Below are 16,967 nucleotides of genomic sequence, written 5' to 3'. Positions count from 1 at the left end.
GGTGTTCTCGGCTTCCCTCCTCTCTTCTCCTGCCGGAAGCTGCACTCAGGGATGTTTCAGGATGTGGAGCAGGGGAAAGGATCAGTAAATGTCATTTATTGGCCCCTTCCATTCCTGAATGAACACAGTGATCGATTTGTACCATTCGCTCCTGTGTCCAATCGCCACTGAAGCATGTTTACTATGCTTCAGTTTGGGAATGAGCAGGAAGCCTTGGAGCGGGTCCTATTCATTCATCTGTGCAGCTGAGGCTACAGAGAAAGGGACAGATAAATCTATGTCCTTGGTCACTTTTTCGCCAGGAGCCCTGTCAAGTAGGCTGTATGGGGTCCCCATGATTTCTAACGGCAGCCCTGCCCCCTGCTAATTATGCAAGTGATCAGCCCTGGAAGCAGACTGTCTGCATTCAGGGTCAATCACTGATTATGCCATGAGCGATTAGCTGTGGGAACAGGAAGCCTCTGGATTCTTTCAGTGTCTCTGCCTTCCACAGCTAATCACTGGGAGCCTCCCCACTGGGGTTCTTGCATGCAATCGGTGTCTGGCCTATTCACACGTGTAAAAGCATAGCAGTGCATACGCATTATACAGAACAAAACACGCATTGGTAGGTGTAGATGAGCCACAAGGCTTGCTCAGTGAGGCAATGCAGAGTGCAGAACCCTTAGCACCCAACCATCTTGCAGCTTATTTGCAGTCTGATCAGTCAAAGACTTTTGATTTGTTTCTTTGCTGTAGTGAACTTTATATATTGCATCTCAATATATTCTGGTTAGTTGAAATATAGACCAAATACTATTATCTCCCAGGGACTCTAGTGGTGAGGCACAGCCTTGCATGCTCGCTTCTTCTGTAGAGGGGGGCCTTGAACATCACACCGCTTTCACCGTAATATAAAATCCATTAAAAACACAGTACAGTAAAACCTTGGTTTGAGAGCGTTTTGCAAGACAAGCAAAACATTTTTTAATACATTTTGACTTGATATACAAGTAGCGTCATGTCACAACTGAGTTTAAAAGAGAAGAGAGGAGCCTCTAAGTGTAGCAATATGGCTACATTTAACCACTTCAATTGCGCGGTCCTGCGACGTAGCCCCAAAACAAAATTGACGTTCTTTTTTTCCCACAAATAGAGCTTTCTTTTGGTGGTATTTGATCACCCCTGCGTTTTTTATTTTTTGCACTATAAACAAAAAAGGGGCAACAATTTTTAAAAAAACGCATTATTTTTTACATTTTGCTATAATAAATATCCCCCAAAAATATATAAGAAAAACTTTTTTTTTCCATCAGTTTAGGCCGATACATATTCTTCTACATATTTTTGGTAAAAAAAATTGCAATAAGCGTTTATTGATTGGTTTGCTAAAAAGTTATAGCGTTTAAAAAATAGGGGATCATTTTATGGCATTTTTATTCATTTTATTAATTTTTTTTAACTAGTAATGGAGGCGATCAGCGATTTTTATCGTGACTGTGACATTATGGCGGACACATCGGACATTTTTGACACTATTGTCATTTATACAGCAATCAGTGCTATATAAATGCAGTGATTCCTGTGTAAATGACACTGGCAGTGAAGGGGTTAACCACTAGGGGGCAGTGTAGGGTTTAAGTGTGCCCTGGGGAGTTTTTCTAACTGGGGGGGGCATGGTTACGTGTGACACATCACTGATCTCTGCACCCGATCACAGGAAGCAGAGATCAGTGACAATGTCACTAGGCAGAATGGGGAGATGCTTGTTTACATCAGCATCTCCCCGTTCTTCCTCCCCGTGAGGCGATTGCGGGTATCCCCGCGGCTATCGAGTCTGCGGGACCCGTGACCCGACTCGCACAGCCTGCTGCGCGCACACCCGCTGGCTGCCTTTTAAAGGGCCACTTACAGGTACTTAAGTTTGCCTGTACGAGCCCTTCTACCAACGTATATCGGCGTGAGGCAGTCAGCAAGCGGTAAATGAAGGTACAACATTTAGCAACATATTGCTACACTTAGAGGCACCTCTCTTCTCTTTTATACTCGGAAACGCCTGCTGGATTTTGCTTCTAATCCCCTTGTGGAGGCTGCCATCTGTGGATGGACATTTAATGGTTACACAACCTTGTCACATTGCTATAATATTTGTATATGTACTATAAACGGAAGGACCTATGAGTACGTTTGTGGAATGAATCATTTGAGTTTCCATAATTTCTTATGGGGAAATTCGCTTTGATATACAAGTGCTTTGGATTACAAGCATGTTTCTGGAGCAAATTATGCTCGCAATCCAAGGTATTACTGTAATGGGAGTAAAGCCACTTCCTAATGACTACATCATAGGAACATGAACTCTGAGAGCTCAGTATTGGAGTTCAACATCTGCTAAAAATTGTAATATTAATTTTGGGTAGACTGCCGCCTTAAATCAGCCTGTGTTTATTGTAACTGAAGGCTCGTCAATAAAAGCCTATGACTTCACTTGCAGAAAATATTTATTCATGCATGTTTCCCTTCATTTCTCCTCTTTTATAGTTTGCCACGGAATACAGATCTCTTCTTGACAAGCTCCAAAGCCTTGAACGGAATGAAATGAAGAGGATGCTTTTGTTTAAGCAGGAAGAAGAATTTGCAAAGGCCTACAGACAGCTGGCTGTTACTCACAGGACAGAGCTGCATAAGATCGTCTTTGATCAAGTGCAGAATTCAGCAAAAGCCAAACCGGAACTACGCAAAACTCTGATAGAAAACTATCTAAAAGTGCAGGTAAGCTGGTAGGAACCAAATGTACTCGTTTCAGATTGTCGTCACACAATAAATATGTTCTGATTACTTTCCAGAACCAGCTGCCAATACATTTTACTATTTACAACTAGATTAAAGTGATGTTGCCACCAAAAAAAAGATTGCTTAAAATTCATAAAAAAATGTAAAAAAAAAATAATTGGGGAAAAAAAAATTCTCACCTGTAAATGCCTGTTGCTAGGGGGTCCCTCATAGTCTGCCTCCTTCATTGCCCAGGCTGGTGACATCACTTCCCCTCTGCGCCGCACAGTCATCTGGGTCCTGTCATTGTCCCAGATGACTGTGTGCGGCGTATCACGGCGAGCGGCGCCGTGCGCGCATGCGTAGTGGGTGCCCGGCTGTGAAGCCACAGCCAGGTGCCCACAGTGAGAATGCCGGGGCTGCGAGTGGAGCGGAGCGGGGAACGAGGAGGGGCTTCATTCCCCCGCATCCCTGGACCCTGGGACAGGTAAGTGTCCGATTATTAAAAGTCAGCAGCTGCAGTATTTGTAGCTGCTGACTTTTTTTTTTTTTTTTAGGGGACACCCCACTTTAAGGCAACTAAATAGCATTTCAAGACAACCGGTCATAAATGGACAGTAGCGATATGAATCTTAAATTGTTATATTAGTGCAGACTTACTTCTCTGCTACTTGGCCAGAGTTGGTGTTTAACCACTTCAGCTGTCACTCCTTTTTACACATTTCCGCTATGTGTCAATAATTTTGTAATTACTTATGATACAGAATTTATACATCTATATCGTTTTTGGGGGGACAAACAGCATTCTTATGAACCTTAAGGTTTTCTGAGAATTTTTAAATGTATTTGCATTTTAAGGGGCAAAAAGTAAAAATATTGCTTTATTTTTTCAAGTTTGATCAGCAATATTTTGAACACAAGTGCCATTACTGTGGAAAAAATGTTTACATTTCATGCTGATGCTTGTTCTATTTTACTGCTAAAATTCAATTTTTGGTAAAAAGCATGCTAAAGTTATTTATAAAAGAAATTACGTTTTTTTTTTTTTTTTTTTTAACATTTTCACATATACAGTGCCTTAAAAAAGATTCCTTACCCCTTGAATTTTTCCACATATTGTCATGTTATAACCAAAAAATTATTTTATGTGATAGACCAACACAAAGTGGCACATAATTGTGAAGTGGAAGGAAAATGATAAATGGTTTTCAATTTTTTTTTACAAATAAATATCCGAAAAGTGTGGCGTGCATTTGTATTCAGCCCCCTTTACTCTGATACCCCTAACTAAAATCTAGTGGAACCAATTGCCTTCAGAAGTCACCTAATTGGTAAATAGTCTACCTGTGTGTAATTTAATCTCATTATAAATATAGCTGTTCTGTCAAGCCCTCAGAGGCTTGTTAGAGAACCTCAGTAAACAAACAGCATCATGAAGGCCAAGGAACACACTAGACGGGTCAGGGATAAAGTTTTGGAGAAGTTTAAGGCAGGGATAGGCTATAAAAAAAAATATCCCATGCTTTGAACATCTCACGGAGCACTGTTCAATCCATCATCTGAAAATGGAAAGAGTATGGCACAACTACAAACCTACCAAGACATGACAGGCTGGGCAAGGAGAGCATTAATCAAAGAAGCAGCCAAGAGGCCCATGGTAACTCTGGAGGAGCTACAGAGATTCACAGCTCAGGTGGGAGAATCTGTCCACAGGACAACTATTAGTCGTGCACTCCAAAAATCTGACCTTTTATGGAAGAGCGACAAAAAGAAAGCCATAAGAAGTCCCGTTTTCAGTTGTCCAGAAGCCATGTGGGGGACACAGCAACCATGTGGAAGAAGTCTGCAAAAGACTAGAAACTGGGGAGGAGGTTCACCTTCTAGCCCTAAACATACAGCCAGAGCTACAATGGAATGGTTTAGATCAAATCATAGTCATGTGTTAGAATAACCCAAAGTCCAGACCTAAATCCATTTGAGAATCTGTGCCAAGACTTGAAAATTGCTGTTCACAGACATCTACATCCAATCTGACAGAGCTTGAGCTATTTCACAAAGAAAAATGGGCAGGCACTTGCACAGCAAGCAAGATGGCAGAAGCATGAGAGACTAGCTCTGGTCCCCATCCCTTCCCTCTATGACCCTGCATCGCTTCTGCAGCCCACACAGCCACAGGAATCACACTATCTGCCTCCGGAATTCCCTGGGCACTACATGGGAAAGGTTGGATTCCAAAAACACGTTTATCAGCCGTCCCGTCCCTCACAGCACATGGGGCGGTTCCTGCTTAGGTTGCAGTCCCCGGCCTTGAGTATTCCAGCGGAACCACTGGATGCCGTGGACCATCTCTCAACAACGCCAGTTTTTTTCCACTTTGACAGCTCATCCCAGCAGTCAGATCCTGCTGATACAGTCACAGTGGCAGTCCTGAACTTGAAATTACAGGCCCAACTACAGGATCTGACACATAACATTGCCAAAGAAGTTGGGACATACTTAGGAGTTCAGATAACGTCATCATAATCCACCTTATACCAGTCTAATTTACCTCCCCTTTTCACAGAAATGAATCGCTTATTGACCTATTTGACCACCATCCCCCTTTCCCTTCTGGGCCGTATTAATGTCCTCAAAATGTTGACACTTCCTAAACTGTTGTATCTGTTTGAGACACTCCTAGTGTCGATCCCTATGTCCCTCTTTAGGAGCTCTTCAGGAGCAGTTTACGATTAATCTGGAACAAGACCTCCCATCGGGTGGCGAGGTCGGTGGTCATGGCTCATAAAACTGGGGGGGGGGCTAGGAGCTCCATATCTTACTAAATACTTTTATGCCTCGCACTTAAGAGCACTCACCTCCTGGACTACTAGGAGGGCGTCAAGTAGGTGGGCGGAAATTGAAATGAGTGTTACCGCACCGGTACACCTGTGTTATATGCTCTAGCCATCTAATGACAAGCATATGCCCAAACTGAGTGGTATATGCCTAGCCCCGATGCTTTTTACCTTGTCAATATGGAAGATGCTCTGAGTGTTACTCTCTATCCTCCCCATGCCCACCACTTCTTAGAGCCCGTTCACACTGAGGCAGCACGACTTGCAGCGCGACTGCCTCAGGCGACCGGGATCCGACTTTAGCGACGGCTTGTGAAATGACTTCTGTATAGAAGTCAATGCAAGTCGCCCCAAAAGTCGTACAGGAACCTTTTTCTAAGTCGGAGCGACTTGAGTCGCTCCGATTAGAACGGTTCCATTGCATACAGCGGGACGCGACTTGTCAGGCGGCTAAGTCGCCTGACGGGTCGCCCCTGTGTGAACCGACCCTCAATGTCCTCTTCAGTCCAGACATCCCAGATAGTTTTTCTTACGAATGTATGTTACTTCGGAGTCAGGCATGGATTTTTCAGTTGCGCCATCTTGTCAATCCTGTGACGCAACATCTTTTGACCTTCTCTAACTTGCAAAAACAACACCAATTCCCCAAGACACTTTTCCATTCTTACCTGCAGATCAGACACTTCTTCTCCACCAGATCTCCTTTCCTATCCCTAGAGAACCCATCTAAATTTGAAACACTATGCGCCAAGGGTCCTTACGAACCCCAATTAATATCCACCATTTACAAAATCTTACATGAAACCACCCCCTTAACAGTAGATAGTCAATATTTCATGAGGAAGTGGCCTCATATCCTTCAGCATGATATCTCCTTGTTGGATTGGGGGAGTATATGGGAGTCCACCTCCAAAATCTTCTGCTGTGTGAGCCATTAGGAAACCGCGTATAAAGTTCAAATTTTTTGGTATAGGATCCCAGAACTCTTACATGCTCGTAATCTGACAACCTCAAAACAATGTTGGAGATGTAATAATGCGGTGGGCTCACATTACAGTATTTTCTGGGAATGTCCCTCAGTTAATCAGTTTTGAGTCCAGATCCAAACGCTTCTGGAAAAGTTGCTAGAGATCCCCATCCCTTTAAATCCTATGCATTATTTACTAGATCTCCCTTTTCCAAATTTTCCTAAAGCTAAATGGAAACTCATGTTCTTTATATTATTTGCTGCTTAACGGGCTATCCCTTGGCTTTGGCTCTCTACTTCTCCCCCTACACTACCACAATTTTTCTCTATTGTGGCTGATATACGTAGGATGGAACATTTTGACTGCTTTAGTTGATGGTTCAGTACAGAAGTTTTCCAAAATATGGCAGATATAGGATGAATCCGACTATTGTTCAGACACAAATAGTCTCAGCTAGGATATAATTGACACCTATGTTCCTTTTGCTATGACTCCAGTGTTGACGTAAGCTGTTGTGCATTCCCTCCACCTTTCTGTTTCCCCCTTGTTGGTATGGTGCATTACTATTGCACTAGTATGGAAAATTTCAAGGGGTATGAATACTTTTTCAAGGCACTGTATTTCATTTTTCTCATAATGCATCAGGAATTTAAAGTTCTTGCTGATTTTAAAATAAAACCGAGATACCCTAAACCAGGGGTCTCAAACTTGCGGCCCTCCAGCTGTTGCAAAACTACAAGTTCCATGAGGCATTGCAAGGCTGACCATTACAAGCATGACTCCCACAGGCAGAGGCATGATGGGACCTGTAGTTTGGCAACAGCTGGAGGGCCATCGGTTTGAGACCCCTGCCCTAAACCATTCATTTTTAACAGGTAACCTTTAATGGTAACAATGTGTATATGTGTGTGTGTGTGTGTGTGTGTGTGTGTATATATATATATATATATATATATATATATACACACACACAATTTTTTTTTAACACATATTTTAAAATGGAACAGAAGATGAAACTGTTAAATAGTACTTATACAGGGTAAGCTACTGAAATGAATGGGTTAATGAATGAAATGTATGGGTTAAATACTAAAATAAAGGTTAAATAGGGGTTAATCGATTCCCTGTGCACACAATAAACATTCTTCTGTGTTAAAGAGGGAGTCCACCTAAAAAAAATTATTAATAGCCAGCAGCTACAAATACTGCTGCTGCTGAAATCTACTATCTATCTACTCAATAGAGCTGTGCAATGTAGAAGAGCCATGTAAATCCCAGGTCTAGGTGGGCAAAAACGTTAATTCATTTGGCAGGTAAAATCACTCCCTTATATGTATTTCATCAGTGTGTCTGTGAAGGTTCTCATTTATCCAAGTCACAGTATATCTAGTAGTAGTTAGTCATATTCAACTGGACTTGTTCTGTAATTTTGAACAATAGAGAACAAGTTCAGTTGAAAGTGACTACTACCAGATTTTCGTCTGTATTCATTTGTATTTATTTATTGTTTGCCTGGAGTTCAGCTTTAACTGTCCCCCTGCCAAACACTAATCCTCGGCTCACACTTGATACGGTGCTAATTTAAAGCGAATTTGCTGCATATTCTGCACCGCATCAAAATCACAACCCATTAAATCACAACTCGTTATGCAAACTGATTGCGGAGTGTATGTTAAGTTGACACCCCGAAATCGACTTGCAAAATCCAGTGCGATTTCTAGAATTTGATCACATGGATGTAAACACCCATGCGATCCGATTCTGGTGCGGACAAAAAAAAGGGTTCTGCATGAGTTTGGTGCGAATGCGGTGCGATTTGAGTCATAACAAATATATAGCTCAATTTGCACCCCAGAGACACAGCACGCAGTGTGAACCCGGGCTAAAAACCCCCATAGACAGCTCAAATTTTGGCCGATTCTGGCTGAATAAGCTGAAATTCGAGCTGTGGGTGGCCCTGCAAGTACCACCACGCCCAACAAAGGTTGATTCAAAAGTCAGCTGAACCAGATGGAAAATTGTCAGAAAAGCAGTGACTGCACTCTATCATAATAAAATAGCTGCAGATGGACACCGGTGGCAAGAAAAGCGCCCTGAGGCGATTCAGTTTGTATAGGTAGCGCTATACAAGTCATTCATTCATTCATATCAGTGGACAGCAATGCCAGTGTGTTCAGGCAGCTGTGAGTGCTATTGCTACCTGAATACATTATATTTAGATATTACAAAAACACTGTCACAAAACCAAGGTTCAATGCCAACTTACCAATTGGATGTGTTTGCTGCTGCAAAAAAAAAATAACACTCAGAAAGTAAAGCTTGATGACCAAGTTATAGAGAGAGGTCCCTAGTAGATCTGCATGATTAATCGTTTAAAAATCACGATCTCTATTCAACCCCCCTCACGATCTTTAGCTGGCATTTCCACGATTCATGTAACAAGTGCAGAGCAGTTCCCTGCTCAGAGCTGTAAAAAAAAAGGCAGCTGGCAAAGTTTCTCACAACATTGCTCAGCGCTGAGAAATAAGAAACATTGTATCATTTGGTTCTTGTAGATCAAAGGAATGAACTTTGGTCTGTAAATGAGGTCAGATTAAGCTTTTTTTTTGACACTTGTTGCTTACAAGTTAAAATCAGTATTTTTTTCTAGAAAATTACTTTAAACCCCCAAATATTATATATATATTTTTTCAGATAATAAAATGGTGGTTGTTACAATAATTTATGTTGCACTGTATTTGCGCAGCGGTATTTCAAATGCAGTTTTTGGGGAAAAAATAAACTTCATTGTATGAAAAAATAAAAAATAAACAGAAAAGTTAGCCCAATTTTTTTGTATAATGTGAAAGATGATTTTACGCCAAGAATTCTGATCTTTCTTCTAAGCAAAAAAAAATTGTAATTCTCGTCTTATCCAGAATCGTGCAGCTCTAGTCCTTAGGCAATATAGTAGCCGCTATAGAAGACACACGTGGCTTTTGATAAATGTAATAAATGTTATTGTTATCAAAAATCCCCGAATGACACTATGAAAAAGATAAACAGTACACTCCCTAAAAGATTTTTTTGGGAGGGGTGGGTAATTTTTTTTTCTTTTTTATAGTGTACCTGAATATATTAGCTGGTTGTTAGCATGGATAAGGGAAATCAATTCATTTTCCCTTATTTAGCTTGTGCTTAAGCTGAGCTGTGTAGTCTACCAATTGTCCTATAGTCTAAACAGATAAAAAAAAAACTCGGCTCTGGGCTTCCTTGGTGCTTGTAAACCTTAGAGATGAAATATGAACAAAGCATATCCCTCTATAGTGTGTACTTGTCTCAATTGAAAGCACTAAGTGGTTGATTTACTAAAGCTGGAGAGTGCAAAATCTAGTGCAGCTCTGCGTAGTAACCAATCCGCTTCCAGATTGTTTTTGTCAAAGTTTAATTAACCACTTCAGCCCCAGAAGGTTTTACCCTTTTACTGACAATTGCGCAGGCATGCAACACTGAACCCAAATAAAATAGATTTATTTTTTCCCACAAATGGAGCTTTCTTTTGGTGGTATGTGATCACCTCTGTGTTTTTTCGTTTCTTCTTTTCTTTTGTGCTATAAACAAAAAAAGACAGACCAATTTTGAAAAAAACAATATTTTTTACTTTCTGCTATAGTACATATCCAAACAAAAAAAATGTAAAAATAACTAATTTCTTCATCAATTTAAGCCTTTATATATTCTTCTACATATTTTTGCTAAAAATAATCCCAATAAGTGTATATTGATTGGTCTACAAAGCGGGATAGATCTATGGACTTTAAATTATTTATTTTTTGACTAGTAATGACGACGATCAGGGATTTTTAGCAGGACTGCGACATTAAGGCGGACAAATCTGACCCCAAGCGACACTTTTTGGGGACCAGTGACACCAATGCAGTGATCAGTGCTACAAAAATGCACTGATTACTGTATAAATGACACTGGCAGGGAAGGGGTGATTCTTACTGTGTGGGGGAAGTAATGACAGGAACAACACAGAGATCGCTGTTCCTAATTTTGCACTCCCTAGCTTTAGTAAATCAATTAGTCTACCCCTTAATTTCTGTCTGCCGCTTCGTTCCTCTGCTATCAGCATAAACCACTTCTGATGAGTTTTTCTGACACCAAGAGAAAACAGGTGACGGGAGGGATCTCCCGCTGATTGACAGCCTCTGCTCTGTTCCTGTGTGCTGTGGAAAGGGGGGTATGCCCCCTCCATCCAATCAGCTCCCAGAGCTCTCCTCACTGAATTCTGCAGAGTGTAATTTCTGCTCTCTGCCCCCTTTTCTTTCTGAACTCTGACACGCTTAGAAATTCAGAATTTTGAACAGATGTAGAAAACAGAAGACTGCAGACAGACAGATACAACCTATGTAGGAGGATTTTTTTTTTATCTCTGAGTATCACCTGAGGCCAGTCATTTCACTGGGTATATGTTAGGGTTTACAACCACTTTAAACTGCCAATACTATAATACAGACATTGTCATTCGTCACAGGTTTTGACTGACAGCAGCAAGAGCCATTGGCTTCCGCTGCTGCCTCTCTGTCCTGTGAGAAGGGAGAGAGTGTGGAGAGAGCCGCTGCTCTTGAGCTCAGGTAAGTATTGGGGGGGGGGGGGGGGGATCCTAATAAAAGGAGGCTGTTTTACGTTAATGCAAAGAATGCATTAAGGTAAAAAATCTTTTATCTTTAGAACCACTTTAAATTTTGGCAACTGTAAAGACAGATAACCTGCATTGGCTGACACCCAGTAAAGTGATCTTTATCTACACTGGTATTGTTATCTCTGTTAAAGATCTGTTCATATAGGGCCAACCAGGTTATTGAATCTACCTGCAATTTCTACTGCCTTCCTTTCTCAGGATCCCTGCAGAGATCACATGACTGATACCTCAATCAAATAATCTTGTGTTAATCGGTGTAGGTACATTTTGCATATAGAGGGAAAATATGTATACACAATAACCTTGGGTTCATTTTTTTTTTTTTACTATAGGTGAGCAATGAGTACTAGCTGATTTTACCTTGGACATTATATTTCATAGAAGACAGAAAAATGTTTTTTATTATAAAAGATGGCAATAAAAAGCATCAGATGCATTTAGCAATAGAATGGATAAGACCTATACTGTTGTTTTTTTTGACATGCGGCACAAGGGAGGACGTTTATTGCCAGGTGGACATGTCCTATAAATCATTTGTAAACTATGCTTTTCTCTTTTATCTTCAGGAAGAGGCAGAAGACCTTATTGATTTTTTGCAAGCCACTAAAAAATATCACATGAACAAAAGACTTGCTGTTAGAAAGAACTTGTTATACAACATCCAGCTAGGAGACAGTCGATCGCGATGCCAATTAAATTCTGCAGCAACACAAATAGCAAATCTTATTAACAGAACAGAAAGGTAATAACTGCTCTATTCTAACATTTCTGGATCTGTGGAACATATAAGCTGAAGTCTATAGGGGCAATTATTTGATGGGATTAGAAAGGAAATTGCCCCAGCGTGGACTTTATAGGCAGGTTGGAGGAGTGTGAAAGAGTATTACAAAGGTATAAAGTATAACAAAGTTTGTTCATCACATAAAGTAAAAACAATTCCCAAAAGAGGTACAATAAACTACATAGAAGAACACTGTGATGATATAAATAAATACAAAATGACAAAACAAGCACCCGTGTCATGAGGTAGGCCGTAGCACCGAGCCGGCCAAGATGGAGTCATGGCCCAACAGGCTTCAAGATGTTCCCAGCTGAACCCAAAACCCAGTGTTTGTTTTGTATTTATGTATATCATGCTATGCTTCTATGTATTTTATTAAAAGGTATAAAATATAACAACGTTTATTCATCACATAAAGTAAAAACTCCCAAAAGAGGGACAATAAAATACATAGAAGCATAGCATGATGATATAAATAAATACAAAAAACAGGGCTGTCTTAATGCATGGGCATCCCTGGGCACTGCCCAGGGGCCCCAGGTGCATGGGGGCCCCATGATAATCTTGCATTATATCATAATTGCCAACTGCCCTGGATTTGCCAAGACAGTCAAGCTTTTTACTAAGCTGTCCCGGGATGGCTGTGTCCCGGACAGTGTCCCAGAACCTGTACTGTGCCCTTTTGCCTCCCATACTGTGTTCTTTGTGTTGATTAGTCTTTGATTCATGGCATGTTTTTTGTAGTGTTTAAAATCGATTTTATTGAAAGTACTAAATAATATATATATGCTTAATTCTATTAACTATTTATACTTCATTGTAAGTTGGGGCAAGCTGGTAGGGGGCCCCAGTGCATTACTTTGCCCTGGGGCCCATGATGCTATTAAGACGGCTCTGCAGACAGGTAGTAACAAAGGTGGGCTACACCTGTACAATGTGTGTCAGCATAGTTGCTCGTAGTTCCAGTCAAGTGCGCATGTGACAGGTTGACAATGCAAAAGCACAATTGGGAGAGCGTTGTCACCCCTTAACAGGAAGTGCCTGAACAAGGACCTTCATGACGGGATCACCATGTATTATTTTCATGAAAGCTACAAATTTAAAAAGATTAAAAACAATTAAATTTACACATTAACGATGGTATGAGATTTTAGCGGTTGAATGCAGATCTACATTATTAAGCAATCGTTTTTTGGAAAATGCATACCAAGTTTGTCTGGCTTAAGCATCACATTAAAACAAAGCACATAGCCTGCAGATAGTTTCTGCTGGTAGGTTTACATGTAACACCTACATTAAATCTGTTCACACCCTTTTGAATTATAGATTAATGCTTTCATTTCTGGATCTGTCTTTTGTTTTACTATATGAAGGGTTACATTAATCTTCCTGCCAAGCCGTCTGCTGCAGATATGTTATCAACTTTCCTCTACTCATCCCACTGAGTTCCATTAGGTAAAATGACTTGGCAAGATCAGAAGCAAGTCACCGTTATATCCTCTCTGTCAAAGATGGACAGCTGTGGGAATTAAGATGCCCTCAGACTGGAAATAAACAATTTAATCTTGTACTGCTGAATTTGCGCCTAATCCTTGCAAACAAGAGTGGCTTTAAATTAAAAGGCAAATATTGAAAAGCATAGTAAATCTATATTACTTTCCCCTTTTCTTCACATTTGGAATACTTGTAGTTGGTTTTTGCTATGTTTCATGATCAGAGGTCATTGATGTCTAGATAGCCGGGCCAAATTTATCAGCGTGAGCCTCCGTCCATTAACTTGACAATAAGGCTATATGCCCACGGACGTTTTAAAAAATGGGCTGTAAAACCAGTACAGATGCCAGGAAAAAAGCGGCATTAAAAACGAGATTTTATCAGAGTTTTGCATTGAATTCAATGCACGCTACTCTGCTCTGACTTTCAGCCGCGTTTCTCTGTCTCTATTCAAAATCAATGGTTCCCTATGGGTATATATTATATTTGAATATAGGTCGCACCAGAAGTCGGATCAAGAGGATCCAACTTGCGGTGTGACTTGTGTGCTGAGAATCTTGAGGGGGGAACATGAAAATAAAAAAAACACAGACCCTTCAGTCTGGTATGGATCTTGAGGGGAACCCCCACACCAAAAAAAATGGCATGGGGGCCGATCCAAGATCCAAACCAAAACCCTTATCTGAGCACGCAGCCCAGCAGGTCATGAAAGGGGGGTGAGCGAGCGCCCTCCCACGGACCATACCAATCCACATGCCCTCAAATTGGAGGGGGTTGGTATTTTAGGGCAGGGGGGCCCTGCACCCCCCACCCCCAAAGCACCTTGTCCCCATCTTGATGAGGACAAGGGCCTCTTCCCGACAAGCCTGGCCATTGCCCCCCTTTCCTGACCTGCCGGTCTGCATGCTCAGATAAGGGTCTGGTATGGATCTTGGGGGAACCCCCACACCATTTTTTTTGGTGTGGGGGTGCCCCTTAAGATCCATACCAGACTGAAGGGTCTGGTATTGCCTTAGGGGGGAACCTCACGCAGTTTTTTTTTTATTTTTTTGTGTTCCCCCCTGAAGATTCTCAGCACACAAGTCGCACCGCAATTCGGATCCCCTTGATCTGACTTCTGGTGCGACCTCTATTCAAATCAATGGGATCCCATAGGGAACCATTGATTTTGAATAGAGACAGAAACGCCGGACGAGTAATTCTAACATTTCACACTTCCCTTAATCCTTTAAACCTAACAGCAGTCAAACATTAAAATTAACCAGTGCAGAAGCATTATTACCTTATCCAGTTCCTAAATTATCAGGAGAGTCTAGCAGTACCAAAACGAGACCTTAAAGAACTGGAATCCATTGATCCAGCCATACGAACGATGATCAAAAGTAGCAGTTTTAATTAGAAGTGGACCTACACTGTTACCAAAGACCCATCCTGACCCTTTCCCTCATTTATCCTCCATGTGCTCCAAAACAAGCTTGAACTCCAAAGTTCCCCACCACCCTATAGTGTCATGTTAGATGGGTGCAAGGAGGTGTAGAGATCTAAAGTCAGAGCTGGGGGACCGTCATTTGGTAAAACTGCACCACATAGTTTATGGGGCTCCTAGGGCTGATCAAGAAGATGGAACAGGCGCCCAATCATGTTTGTAGTAATGAGGGCTTATGCACGTGGGCGCATTCACCTGTTCAGCGTAAACAAACAGGTGTATTTTAGTGTCCGGGAGCCCCTGGTGCTCTAGAAGGAGGGCCAGCATGACTGGGGCCTGCGTATTAGTGGGTGATTTCTAATTATGCGGTCTGCTTAGCAGATTGAATCGTTCAAGGCAGAGAGCGTGTCCTGTAGTGGGTATAGAGGAGGGGGGATCATGTCACAGATCGTCAGAGCTCATCATAGCATCAGACAGCATCTTCTTTGTTCTTGGACTTCACCTGTAGGAAGAAAAAAAAGGTGGGTGACTTGGACAACATGCTGTCCCAGCTGCGGCTGTGGCTAGAGGCCCAGGGTGGCTACAAGACAACCAACTTTTATGTGAATAATTTCAAATAAACTTGTTTTTCAGGGCTGGATACATAAATGAAAGCCAGGCCGAGCTGCTGTTGGAAAAAGCACAGTCGGAAGTTTTAAAAGTAAAACAGAAGTTAGAAACTGTATTAAAACAAGAAAAACGAAAACTGCACCAGAGATTTACCACCAAGAGGAACCGCCAGATTCTACAGAGGGTAAATTCTACTGTTGTACTTAATTCAAAACATAACCTTTTCAATATGCTTTTTTGGTTTATTTTATTAAGACTGAATACATATTTAAAGTGATATTGAACCCAAAACCAAAAATGTATTATATTGCAGCTTACCAGTCATTAGACGTGGTGACTGCATTTGTTTTGTTTTTTTGTTTTAGGCTTTTTTTCCCCTCTGTTTTCACCTAGTGATCTGGCCAGAAACACACCTCTTGTGTAAGGCTGGATTCACACCTATGTAGTTTTAGTGCTTTTTGCATTTTGCAGATTTGCTCTACAGAACGTGTTCCAGCTCTAAAAATACCTAGGTGTGAATCAGGCCTTAATGAGACACACAACTCTGGAGGAATGAGCAGCATTGTCGGGGGGGGGGGTCGGAACACCTGCCAGTTTTTATTGCTGTCTGTGTCCCCATTAGGGAGATTCACCTTCTCTATTTGTCCTGTTTAGCATTATCATTAAAAGGGAAAGTAAGGGAAAATCAGAAATTTTAGGTTGCCCCCAGAAAAATAATAGAGAGCACTAGTTCTGGTGACCTGGGAGGTCCCCAAGGAATTCCTTTAGGCTCCATCCACACTAGTGTGTTTTTTTTGTTTTTTTTTTTTTGTTTTTTTTATACGCCAAAAAAACGCTGGATGAAAATGGCTGATCATAGTGTTTTTGTGCCAAATTTAGTAGCATTTTGTTTCTGCTGACAAAACGCTCCAAAAAACTCTACAATGTTGCTGCTTGATGCTGAAGCTCAAAAAACACTAATGGCCTAAATTTGTGTGCATGGACACATAGGATCTAGCTTCTAGGAGCAGAAAAAAAGTGTGCAGGGAGCCTCAACTCTCAGGGATTTCCTCTTCCTGTTTTGCTATGGGACAGGAAGTGAAGGGAAATCTCTGCAAGATGGCAAAAAAAAAAAAATCTTACAAGGGTTATAACCCTTGCTCTATCAAAAATAAAAAAAATGTTTTGCCTATAGTTCTACTGTAAATGTATTAGCAGATTTAGAACCACTAACAAAATGAAGCCAAACTCCAGCTCACACTTCATACAGCAAACCTTTTGGAATCAATGTTTTGCATGAATAAAAAAAAGCAGATCATTTTAATCACCCCTGGCAGTATTAAAGCGGTAGCAAACCATTGCATAATAACAAATAAAAACAACACACATGTAAGACAATGGCATAATGTGTTAGTATGCATCACATACTAGCACTTTA

General features: G+C 41.1%; 1 protein-coding gene across 1 annotated transcript in view; it reads left to right on the top strand.

Moving 5' to 3' along the window:
- The window catches only part of EVC2 (EvC ciliary complex subunit 2), a 287,368-nt gene that overhangs the window by 145,614 nt on the left and 124,787 nt on the right, over positions 1-16,967 (top strand). Inside the window, exons 11-13 of the mRNA XM_077477799.1 lie at positions 2,521-2,751; positions 11,807-11,982; positions 15,575-15,734. Coding sequence (XP_077333925.1) covers positions 2,521-2,751; positions 11,807-11,982; positions 15,575-15,734 — 567 coding nt within the window. The remainder of the gene's footprint in view (positions 1-2,520; positions 2,752-11,806; positions 11,983-15,574; positions 15,735-16,967) is intronic.

The sequence above is a fragment of the Lithobates pipiens genome, unplaced genomic scaffold (assembly GCF_037356315.1).
Source record: "Lithobates pipiens isolate NorthernLeopardFrog02 unplaced genomic scaffold, aLitPip1_a1.2 Scaffold_13, whole genome shotgun sequence".
In the NCBI taxonomy this organism is placed as follows: domain Eukaryota; kingdom Metazoa; phylum Chordata; class Amphibia; order Anura; family Ranidae; genus Lithobates; species Lithobates pipiens.
The sequence above is the reverse complement of the archived record's forward strand: the minus strand, read 5'-3'. Positions and strand labels throughout refer to the sequence as shown.